This window comes from Salvelinus sp. IW2-2015, linkage group LG20, assembly GCF_002910315.2.
Source record: "Salvelinus sp. IW2-2015 linkage group LG20, ASM291031v2, whole genome shotgun sequence".
Lineage (NCBI taxonomy): Eukaryota > Metazoa > Chordata > Actinopteri > Salmoniformes > Salmonidae > Salvelinus > Salvelinus sp. IW2-2015.
This window is the reverse complement of record NC_036860.1, coordinates 46,987,456-47,000,503: the sequence shown is the minus strand read 5'-3', so window position 1 is coordinate 47,000,503 and position 13,048 is coordinate 46,987,456. Positions and strand designations below refer to the sequence as shown.

Sequence of the window (13,048 nt, the reverse complement as noted above, 5' to 3'; positions counted from 1 at the left end):
CGAAGCGCGTTCACTAAAAGCAGACGAAATGTCAAAAAGTTCTGTAACAGTCAGTAGAAACATGTCAAACGATGTATTGAATCAATCTTTAGGATGTTTTTAACATAAATCTTCAATAATGTTCCACCCGGAGAATTCCTTTGTCTTCAGAAGTGCGATGGAACAGAGCTCGCTCTCACATGAACACGCATGGTCAGCGCATGTTCAGGTCATGGTAGACCTTACTCAATCCCCTCTCATTCGGTCCCTTTCACAGTAGAACAATCATACAAGGTTCTAAAGACTTTTGACATCTAGTGGAAGCCTTAGGAAGTGCAAAATGACCCATATCCCACTGTGTATTCGATAGGCGATGAGTTGAAAACCTACAAACCTCAGATTTCCCACTTCCTGGTTGGATTTTTTCTCAGGTTTTTTGCCTGCCATATGAGTTCTGTTATACTCACAGACATCATTCAAACAGTTTTAGAAACTTCAGAGTGTTTTCTATCCAATAATAGTAATAATATGCATATATTAGCAACTGGGACTGAGGAGCAGGCAGTTTACTCTGGGCACCTCTGGGCACCTTTTCATCCAAGCTACTCAATACTGCCAATGCAGCCATAAGAAGTTTTAAACAGAGATTCAATGACTCATCCAGAGGATCCATGAACCCCCCAAAGAGTGTGAATCAAGTCAGAAAATCAGAGAACCATCCAGAGACTCACCAACTGAAGTAGCTTTTTAGTCCAAGCCTAGGCTTAATCTGTGTCTGGGAAGTCAGGCTTTGGTGTTTAATCTGTTTTGCTTTGAATTTTTGGGACATAGTGAAGACCCCTTTTATAGAGGTCAGACAGGCAGCTGGCGGGGATAGTGCTTAACTGTAAGAGTCTTTACAGCTTAGGAGTGCAGTGCTAGGATATGTTGAAGCATTTTTGCTCTGACAGCATTTCAGACTCTTGTTCAATCTTATACGTTTTATTTTGCCTGACGTCTGTGTCAATCTTAGGACATATCATTTTATAATCCCCTTAGGTAGCATTTTCTTTCTGATTATTGATAATTAGTAGTTGCCACCTTCACAGCTGGGTAAACTTCTGATTTAGGCTGATAGTGTTGTGTTAGACCAGGTAATTGCCCTGTTTGTCAGTTAACTTCCACTGGTCCTTCTGTATGATGGAGGGATAGTCACTCACTGTAATTGAWTCCAGAGAAAATAAACACACACACACACACTGTACAATCACACCACCCCACACACAGACGCAAAACAATACACATCAGCTTCTAGGGTGGTTTGGGTGGGTGTGACACGTGGATGATAGAGAGTGATGACCAAGAGAATAGAACAGATAGAGAGAAAGWGGGGCTGAGAGAGGAAGAAAGAGAGGATAGAAAGTGCGAGCAGAGATTGAGTGGGTGAGATTAATGGGACTAAAGGGAAACGAGTGACGCGTAAAGAGGAGGTGGGATGGAGAGTGGGAAGGAGTGATGTAGAGAGAGAGGAGATAGAGAGGAGGGGACGGAGAGTTAGGAGACAGAGGTCACAGATGTTATCTGAAGCCCACTCATCCTCCATAGCCATATGGGTAAGCCTTGCCTTCACTCCCAAAGCCCCTTATGTAACTGCGATTTGGTTAAATCAGTCCGTCAGGCATGCTGTATTAAATATGATTACTCATCGGCCAGCCCCCATCCAAGAAACCCTGGTGTTGCGACTTTACTTTCATTAATCTGATGACTGTTATTTATCTAATCAACTAACTATGTAACAATGAACTAATTAGGATTTGGGGCACCACGAGAGCGGTTCTTTAAAGAGTAACCATCTCCCAAATTCAACTCTTAAGGTCTTTACCTGTCACATACATAAATAATCAACTTATTAATCATAACCTCGTATCATATCATCATTCTGAACAGTCATAACCTCCTTGCATCTGCAAAAACCCGGGCCTTACTTATGATTCAGTACTACACAAATTGGTTTAATTATTTATTTCCTAGCTAACTAAATGGTAACACAGGATAAACATACACAATACATTAGAAACAGGTCCCTAGCGACTGACAACAATATGGCTGCTTGCTACAAAAGACATGGAGAGGGTGAGAAAGAGAGACAGACACTTAACGTTGGTAAATGTAGAAACTACTATCACTTATACTTTGCAGACGAACCGCCGCCCGCTTGGAGTAAGAAATCATGAATGTATTTACGTGAAAATACCTTGGTTCGCCGTGTATCTTTCCTAACCGGGCCGCTTTGGAAAGGGGGTTGGACCTTTTCGCGGCACGCTTGTAAGGCTCTGATTGTCCAAAAGGGTTTTCTCTGTTGTTCTCCTCTGCTTGTCGTCCAGTATCCGGTGACTTGTCGCTTAGTCCTGAAAGTCCTTCCATTCGCTCTGGAAGAAGCTTCTTTGAAGATAGGCTAGCCAGCTGTGTTGATGGTTCCCAGTGGAGTAATGGGAGTAGCGTACTACGATGGCTTGAAAAGAGTAGTAGAGTGGTCCCACTTAAATTCACTTTTCTAGATACTTTACTTAGGACAGCTAGCAGTGATTGTCCGGGAGGTAACTTCATCGTCTCCTCCTCGTGTTGAGATTCAGAGTTCAAACCACTTTAAACGTGAGTTCATTCAAAAGGGGCGGTTCCGTCAGGCTGACATGCTCTCTGACCTCACTCAAGGAGGAGGTGACTACTTACTGTGCACAGTTATAGAAACAATTTTCTCTTACAGTTTCTAAAATCACATCCCGCTCTTAGCAAAAATACTTTCATTATTTTTCATACAGCATACACAAGGCAGAGGATGGAAACTTCATTCATGTAGTGTCTATACTTTTCAAGTTACAGTATTTCCTTTCTAACATTTTTAATGACATCACAAATGACATTAGTGTTCTTTTAGGTCGCTTCTGACCATTCCCCACGTTCAATGTTAGAAATATTGTTCCAGTAGTTACTTTTGAACGTGTTAGAGTTTCGGCTAGAAAAGTCTTTCCTTGGGTGAATTTGGAGAGGGATGTCTGAGTGTTCTGTCCTTGATTTACAACAGGACGTGAGGTGTTAACCCCCACTTACYGGTGAGAGGGGGTCTGCTTTAAGTTATTTATTGCAAAGCTGATCTGACCTATTTGGATCCTCACAGGACAGTCATGACACTGGCATGACAGATGCCCACAGACCTCCACGTACATAGGGGGCATTGTGGGTAGTGCATAATGAGTGTTCTGGTTTCCCCACACATGCGAGGTGACAGCTGGAGGGAGAGTGGGGGTGTGTCTGATGGATCACTGGTTCTGTTAGATCCTCACATGTTTGTCACACAGCGAGGCAGGCGTAAGCAGGCGGACAGTAATCCCTATGAGCCCGTGCCAGTACGACTGACTTTTTATTTACCACATTTTTAATCCCTGTACTTTCATTGCCTGCATGGAAAGAAACGTTACAGTGAATTATTTGTTTATGCCACATTCATTTACTTTGAACGGCAGTGTGAATGGTGCTTACGCACAAGGGAGTTTAGGGAGTGTTTTTATAATTACCGTAGACTTGTTTATCTCAACAACATTATCATACAGTATATTTACAGCTCTTGGGGAAGGTAAGACCTAATACCTTTTTTGCACTATTGGTTAGAGCCTGTAAGTAAGCATTTCACTGTAAGGTCTACCTGTTGTATTCGGAGCACGTGACAAATAAACTTTGATTTGATTTGAGTAGCCTTTAATTTTCTCTTTTAGTTGCCTTCATATGTACAGGATGTGACTCACTGGTTAGTGTGCACTCGTTCTTCACACACTATAGTGAAGATCTCCTTTGGTGAAATGAAGCTGTGGCAGTCGACTTCCTGTAATTGTGTATAATATTGGCTGTGACATTGCTGTTGTTTGTTTGGAATTTAGATCTACAGGGTAAAACCCCTTGAGACCCATTGAGACACAACATCACCTCTCTCTGAGGGTTCTGTAGAAACATAAAACAACAGAAAGCATCAACAATCCCATGTACAATAACAATAGCATCCCGTAGTAAATTATAACGACAACAAGAATAGACCAAAACAAAACAAATCATGTTCCCTCTCCTCTCTCTCTTTCTTACTCAGAACTACGGTTTGGAGACAGAGAATCTGAAGACTCTATCCCACAAGCTGAATGCCTCAGCCAAGAACCTGCAGAACTTCATCACAGGGCGGCGTCGCAGTGGTCACTATGACGGCCGTGCCGCCCGCAAGCTGCCCAATGACTTCCTCACCTCTGTGGTGGACCTCATTGCTGCAGCCAAGAGCCTGCTGGCATGGCTGGATAGGTGAGATTTGCAATGAGCTACAGTACACACACAATCACACGCATACATGCTCAGGCACACTCTATTCTACCCAGACTATTTTCATAGGTTGCTTTTCAAATCACACACTTCTCTATGTAGTGCACTACTTTTGCCTCAACCCATAGGGTGTGTCATGTCTCTGAATTCTTTAATATGACATGCTATTTTATCAAATCGATTACCTAACATTTAATTGATTACGTGATTGAATTAAATCATGCAACAATTAACTCATTGATAACCTGGGGCACCACGGAAGTATTAGTTTATATAGAGTGGCTATCTCCCGAATCCACTCTTAAAGATCTTTTATATCAATAGCAGTCAATCAGTCATTAATTATTCTTGACCTAATATCAGTCTCATCTGAACGTCGTAAAATTCTTGGTTATCTGCACGAACCCAGCCTTTACTTATAAATCATCCATACACAAATTGGCTCAATTATTTACTTACTAACTAATTCAACAATTACAGAATATACAATACATAATAACATTAAACAGTAAATTCCGTCCCAAGTGGACTAAACAAAAACAGTTTGGTTATAACATGATAGATTCAGAGAGAAGAGAAGGGAGTTTTGGAAGGAAGACTAAGGAACATGAGTCTCTATCGGACCTGGAAAGCTATTCTCACATAAATACATATGCCACTAACGATTGCTCATTCGGGAAAGAAATGCATTGTATTTATGTGAAGCTGGCTTCGATAGTTGAGCTGGTGAGGCTCTGGTTTGCCCAGTCGATGTCGCCATTATCCTTTGTAGATTCTTCCGGGTTGTCGTGTGAGAGGTTCACATGATCTGWAAGGTTCATCTCACTGTTGAGATTCTTCCGCGTCGGTCGGTGTTCTCGTATTAGATTTGCTACCTTTCCAGCTACAGTCTGTAAGGCTGTAATCTAGGACTCACTTCTTCTTGAGTGATCAATAGTTCAGAGTTCATACCATTTCACGTGTGGAGCAAGCTCTCTCGTTTCCTGGTCTGTATACTGTAGTTGAAATTAGTCCTTTTCAACGTGGAGGACAAGACCTCCCGTTATTTGGAACTAAGGTGACTTTTCGTCACGGGGGCTTTTATAGAAATGTACAAAAGGGGTTGGTTCAACATTTCCAACCAATGTATATTCACTTGGGCGTGGCCGCTGAGTGAGCATCAGTTTACTTATGAAAACAATTCTCTCATTTAGAAGACAAAATATCACATTACATCATTTCACAAATAGTTTCATCTTTACTCATTCATTTTATACAATAATTAGATGCAAGCCTCATAACTGAGGAACCTGTATAAACAGAGTTAGGGTAATGTGGCTGTATTGTCTTTCATGAGGTCACCAACATGAAACAAAATGGACCGGGTCGTAGCTGGCTTCTCCACCGACCGTTTCCACATTCTCCAGAATAGGAATATTGTTCAATTCTCAAATTCTGGGATGTAATAGAATTTGGCGGGAGAGTTCCTTTGTTCTCCTGTTACCCTCTCTCTACCATATTGCATGGTCAGGGAGACAAGAGTCTTTGCAAGGAATTTATGACGTGGTTGTAAAGTCGTTAAACTGCCCCCCCCTCCTCTCCTAACAGGAGAGGGGGGTTGTTCACGTCTCTGCTAGCCAATTCACTGAAAGGGCTAGCGTAATGACAGGTGTCATATGAGAGTTTACCCATAGATAATTCAGAGGTTAAGGATCAGAAACGGTTCACTGGGTAGCAGACAGACATTTTTTATTTTTTTTATTTCACCTTTATTTAACCTCTTGGCACACGAGCGCCAAATWAAAAAAAAATACTACAAATATTTATTTTCATGAAATCATAAGTGAAATATACCAAAACACAGCTTAGCTTGTTGTTAATCCACCTATCATGTCAGATTTTGAAAATATGCTTTACAGCGAAAGCAATCCAAGCGTTTGTGAGTTTATCAATCACTAGACAAAACAGTAAGAACAGCTAGCCYCAAATTAGCTTGGTCACGAAAGTCAGAAAAGCAATAAAATGAATCACTTACCTTTGATGATCTTCGGATGTTTGCACTCATGAGACTCTCAGTTACACAATAAATGTTATTTTTGTTCGATAAAGATTATTTTTATAACCAAAAACCTCCATTTGGTTTGCGCGTTATGTTCAGAAAACCACAGGCTCGTGCCGGTCCTGAAGGGCAGACGAAAATTCCAAAAAGTATCCGTAATGTTCGTAGAAACATGTCAAACGTTTTTTATAATCAATCCTCAGGTTGTTTTTAACATACATGTCACACCCTGGCCTCTGTTATATTGATTTTCTTTATTAGTTTAGTTAGGTCAGGGTGTGACATGGGATGTTTGTGTGTTTTTTCTAGTTTAGGGTGTGTGTATTGTTTAGGGGGTTTTGTATAGTGTATGGGGTTGTGTTCAGTAGAGAGGTTTAGGAAAGTCTATGGTTGCCTGGTTTGGTTCTCAATCAGAGACAGCTGTTTATTGTTGTCTCTGATTGGGAGCCATATTTAAGGCAGCCATAGGCTTTAGGTGATTGTGGGTAATTGTCTATGTTCTATGTTGCATGTGTGCACTTAGTTCGTTTTAGCTTCACGATCGTTTGTTTTTTGTTCGTTTAGTAAGTGTTTGTTTTTCTTCATTAAAAGAAGATGGCTTTCTTTCACGCTGCGCCTTGGTCCACTCATTCGTCATATAACGGTCGTGACAATACATAATTGATAATATTTCAACCGGACGGTAAACTATTCAATACTACAGAGAAAGAAAATATCGAGCAGAACTCTCGTGCGCATGAAATAATCAAAGGACACCTGACGCGTTTTGATAAATCTCGCTKATTTTTCAAAATAAAAGCTTGAAACTATGTCTAAAGCCGTGAGGGAGATATGAGTCTCCAGCTTCAGTGATTTTTGCAGTTTGTTCCAGTCATTGGCAGCAGAGAACTGGAAGGAAAGGCGGCCAAAGAGGAATTGGCTTTGGGGGTGACCAGTGAAATATACCTGCTGGATCGTGTGCTACGGGTGGCTGCTGCTATGTTGACCAGTGAGCTGAGATAAGGCGGGGCTTTACCTAGCAAAGACTTATAGATGACCTGGAGCCAGTGGGTTAGTCGACGAATATGAAGCGAGGGCCAGCCAACGAGAGCATACAGGTCGCAGTGGTGGGTAGTATATGGGGCTTTGGTGACAAAACGGATGGCACTGTGATAGATTGCATCCAACAGTCTAACCAGACACCTAGGTATTTGTAGTTGTCCACATATTCTAAGTCAGAACCATCCAGAGTAGTGATGCTGGACGGGCAGGCAGGTGCGGGCAGCGATCGGTTGAAGAGCATGCATTTAGTTTTACTTGTATTTAAGAGCAGTTGGAGGCCACAGATGGAGAGTTGTATGGCATTGAAGCTCGTCTGGAGGTTAGTTAACAGTGTCCAAAGAAGGGCCAGAAATATACAGAATGGTATCGTCTGCGTAGAGGTGGATCAGATAATCACCAGCAGCAAAAGCGACATCATTGATGTATACAGAGAAGAGAGCCGGCCCGAGAATTGAATCCTGTGGCACCCCCATAGAGGTCCGGACAACAGGCCCTCCGATTTGACACACTGAACTCTGTCTGAGAAGTAGTTGGTGAACCAGGCGAGGCAGTCATTTGAGAAACAAAGGCTGTTGAGTCTGCCGATAAGAATGTGGTGATTGACAGAGTCGAAAGCCTTGACCAGTTAGATGAATACAGCTGCACGGTATTGTCTCTTATCGATGGCGGTTATGATATCGTTTAGGACCTTGAGCGTGGCTGAGGTGCACCCATGACCACTCTGATTACCAGAATGTCATAGCGGAGAAGGTATGGTGGGATTCGAAATGGTCAGTGATTCTGTTTGTTAACTTGGCTTTCGAAGACCTTAGAAAGGCAGGGTAGGATAGATATAGGTCTGTAGCAGTTTGGGTCTAGAGTGTCTCCCCCTTTGAAGGGGGGGATGAACGCGGCAGCTTTCCAATCTTTGGGATCTCAGATGATAGAAAGAGAGGTTGAAACAGGCTAGTAATAGGGGTTGCAACAATTTCGGCAGATAATTTTAGAATGAGAGGGTCCAGATTGTCTAGCCGGCTGATTTGTAGGGGTCCAGATTTGTGCAGCTCTTTCAGAACATCAGCTATCTGGATTTGGGTGAAGGAGAAATGGGGTGGCTTGGGCAAGTTGCTGTGGGGTGCAGGGCTGTTGACCGGGTAGGGGTAGCCAGGTGGAAAGCATGGCCAGCCGTAGAGAAATGCTTATTGAAATTCTCAATTATTGTGGATTATCAGTGGTGACAGTGTTTCCCTAGCCTCAGTGCAGTGGGCAGCTGGGAGGAGGTGCTCTTATTCTCCATGGACTTTACAGTGTCCCAGAACTTTTTGGAGTTTTGTGCTACAGGATGCAAATTTCTGTTTGAAAAAGCTAGCCTTGTCTTCCCTAACTGCCTGTGTATATTGGTTCCTAACTTCCCTGAAAAGTTGCATATCACAGGGGCTATTCGATGCTAATGCAGTACACCACAGGATATTTTTGTGCTGGTCAAGGGCAGTCAGGTCTGGAGTGAACCAAGGGCTATATCTGTTCCTGGTTCTACATTTTTTGAATGGGGCATGCTTATTTAAGATGGTGAGGAAGGCACTTTTAAAGAATAACCAGGCATCCTCTACCGACGGGATGAGGTCAATATCCTTCCAGGATACCCGGGCCAGGTTGATTAGAAAGGCCTGCTCGCTGAAGTGTTTTAGGGAGCGTTTGACAGTGACGAGGGGTGGTCGTTTGACCGCAGACCCATTACGGATGCAGGCAATGAGGCAGTGATCGCTGAGATCTTGGTTGAAGACAGCAGAGGTGTATTTGGGGGGCAAGTTGGTTAGGATGATATCTATGAGGGTGCCCGTGTTTACGGATTTGGGGTTGTACCTGGTAGGTTCATTGATAATTTGTGTGACGTTTGAGGGCATCAAGCTTAGATTGTAGGATGGCCGGGGTGTTAAGCATGTCCTAGTTTAGGTCACCTAGCTCTGAAGATAGATGGGGGGCAATCAATTCACATATGGTGTCCAGGGCACAGCTGGGGGCAGAGGGTGGTCTATAGCAAGCGGCAACGGTGAGAGACTTGTTTCTGGGAAGGTGGATTTTTAAAAGTAGAAGCTCGAATTGTTTGGTTACTGACCTGGATGGTAAGACAGAACTCTGCAGGCTATCTCTGCAGTAGATTACAACTCCACCCCATTAAGTCATAATGTACAAGCAAATGTATGGTAGGATGTGAATACAGTGGAGGTAAACCTAGGCATTGAGTGACGATGAGAGAGATATTGTCCCTAGAAACATAATTTAAACCAGGTGAGGTCACCGCATGTGTGGGAGGTGGAACTAAAGGGTTAGCTAAGGCATATTGAGCAGGGCTAGAGGCCCTACAGTGAAATAAGACAATAATCACTAACCAAAAAAGCAATGGACAAGGCATATTGACATTAGGGAGAGGCATGCGTAGCCGTGTGATCATAGGGGTCCAGTGAGTAGCTAGGCGGGCTGGAGACACGGCGATTCAGACAGCTAGGGCTAGCAAGTGGGATAGGGCTAGCAAGCTAGCAGAGGGGCCTTAGAGGGACGTCGCGACGGAAGAAGTTTGTTGTAGCCCCCTCGTGCAGTTACTTCGGCAGACCAGTCGTGATGGATCAGCAGGGCTCCGTGTTGTAAAAGCATGCAAAATAGGTATAGTGGCCCAAGAAATTAGCCAATGGGCCTCTTCAGCTAACAGTCCGATATGCTCTAGACAGCTAGCGGGCCGCGGCTAGCAGGCTAGCAGATGGGCATTCAGGGGACGTCGCGATGGAGGAGCCTGTTGGCCTGCTTCAGGTCAGAGACGTTAGCCAGGAGTGGCCACTCGGATAGCAGCTAGCTAGCTACGATGATCCAGGTGAAAAGGTTCAGAGCTTGCGGTAGGAATCCGGAGATATGGAGAAAAAGAAGTCCGATATGCTCTGGTTTGAATCGCGCTATGCAGACTGGCAAGAGTTGTCCAGGCTAAAGTTTAGCTGATGGCCGCTAGCAGTGGCTAGCTGACTACTAGCTAGTAGCTAGTTAGCTGGCTAGCTTCTGTTGGGGGATCCGGTTCTAAGTAAAGAAAATAGCAGATCCATACCACATTGGGTGAGGCGGATTGCAGGAGCGTATGTTGAAGTTGAGGTTAAGAAAAATATAAAAAATATATGCGAAGAACAAAGATATAAAAATATATATACACGGGACATGACAAGATGAAGACAAAGACGTCTGACTGCTACGCCATRTTGGAATATAACTAAGATATTACAGATATTATGGTCTGTTGTGTGTGTTTTTTTGCATTATTTGTAACTTTTTTTGTACATAATGTTTCTGCCACCATCTCTTATGCCCGAAAAGAGCTTCTGGATATCAGGACAGCAATTACTCACCTCATACTGGAAGAAGATTTTTTCTTAAACGAGTCGGACGCAAAGGATTTACTTCAGACACCCGACAAGGCCCAAATCCCTGTCATTCGGATGAGAAAGACACAGAGATATCGGGGACGTAGGTCCGGGTGCCTTGTAAGGATCTGATGGCGAGTGGGCAGTCTGCCTCTACAATCAGTCTTATTAACCGACGTACAACTATTTGATAGACAAGCTACAAAATAGACAAGCTAAACAAAATAGACAAGCTACGATCATGAATATCCTACCAACCGGACATTAAAAACTGTAATATCTTATGTTTCACCGAGTCGTGGCTGAATGACGACATGGATAACATACAGCTGGCGGAGTTTACGCTGCATCGGCAAGATAGAACAGCTGCCTCCGGTAAGACAAGGGGTGGCGGTCAGAGTATATTTGTAAACAACAGCTGGTGCACAAAATCTAATATTAAGGAAGTCTCAAGGTTTTGCTCGCTTGAGGTAGAGTATCTTATGATAAGCTATAGATCACACTATTTACCAAGAGAGTTTTCATAATGTTAGGAGGTCTATGTGTAGCTGGTGTATAGGAGTCAGGCGCAGGACTGCAGATATGAGTAAATAAACGTATTTAGTCAACATATAATAAATGTAATACAAAAACAGAGCCCACAATAACGGACCTTCCTACATAGAAACAATCACTCACAAACAAACATGGGGGAACAGAGGGTTAAATAATGAACAGGTAATTGGGGGATTGAAACCAGATGTGTAAGACAAAGACAAAACAAATGGAAAATGAAAAGTGGATCGGCGATGGCTAGAAGGCCGGTATATATTTTTCGTAGCTGTCTATTTACCACCACAAACCGATGCTGGCACTAAGACAAGCACTAAATGAGCTGTATAAGGCCATAAGCTAACAGGAAAACGCTCATCCAGAGGCGGCACTCCTAATGGCCGGGAACTTTAATGCAYGGAAACTTAAACCCGTTTTACCTCATTTCTACCAGCATGTTAAAAATGTGCAACCAGAGGAAACCATTTTTTGGACCACCTTTACTCCACACACAGAGACGCGTACAAAGCTCTCCCTCGCCCTCCATTTGGCAAATCTGACCATAATTCTATCCTCCTGATTCCTGCTTACAAACAAAAACTAAAGCAGGAAGCACCAGTGACTCTCACAATAAAGAAGTGGTCAGATGACGCAGATGCTAAGCTTCAGGACTGTTTTGCTAGCACAGACTGGATATTTTCCGGGATTCTTCCGATGGCATTGAGGAGTACACCACATCAGTCACTAGCTTCCTCAATAAGTGGATCGATGACTTCATCCCCACACTGACCGTACGTACATACCCCAACCAGAAGCCACAGATTACAGACAACATCCACACTGAGCTAAAGGGTAGAGCTGCCGCTTTCAAGGAGCGGGACTCTAACCCGGACACTTATAAGAAATCCCGCTATGCCCGCAGACAAACCATCAAACAGGCAAAGCATCAATACAGGACTAAGATTGAATCGTACTACACCGGCTCTGACGCTCGTCGGATGAGGCAGGGCTTGCAAACCATAACAGACTACAAACGGAAGCACAGTCGCAAGCTGCCCAGTGACACGAGCCTACCAGATGAGCTAAATTACTACGCTCGCTTCGAGGCAAGCAACACTGAAGCATGCATGAGAGCATCAGCTTTTCCGGACGACTGAGTGATCACGCTCTCCGTAGCTGATGTGAGTAAGACCTTTAAACAGGTCAACATTCAGAAGGCCGCAGGGACGTGTACTCTGAGCATGCGCTGACCAAATGGCAAGTGTCTTCACTGACATTTTCAACGTGTCCCTGGCCGAGTCTGTAATACCAACATGTTTTAAGCAGACCACCATAGTCCCTGTGCCCAAGAACATTAAGGTAACCTGCCTAAATGACTATCAACCCGTAGCACTCATGTCTGTAGCCATGAAGTGCTTTGAAAGGCTCTTCATGGCTCACATCAACACCTTTGTCCCAGAAACCCTAGACCCACTCCAATTTGTATACCGCCCCAACAGATCCACAGATGATGCAATCTTTATTGCAATCCACACTGCCCTTTCCCAGCTGGACAAAAGGAACACTTACGTGAGAGTGCTATTCATTGACTACAGCTCAGCATTCAACACCATAGTGCCCTCAACGCTCATCACTAAGCTAAGGACCCTAGAACTTAACACCTCCCTCTGCAACTGGATCCTGGACTTCCTGACGGGCCACCCCCAGGTGCTACGGGTAGGTAACAACACATCTGCCTTCCTGA

The 13,048-nt window shown here is 43.7% G+C and overlaps 1 protein-coding gene across 1 annotated transcript in view; it reads left to right on the top strand.

The window, feature by feature from the left end:
* The window catches only part of LOC111980231 (connector enhancer of kinase suppressor of ras 2-like), a 61,365-nt gene that overhangs the window by 14,250 nt on the left and 34,067 nt on the right, over positions 1-13,048 (top strand). Inside the window, exon 3 of the mRNA XM_024010917.2 lies at positions 4,094-4,296. Coding sequence (XP_023866685.1) covers positions 4,094-4,296 — 203 coding nt within the window. The remainder of the gene's footprint in view (positions 1-4,093; positions 4,297-13,048) is intronic.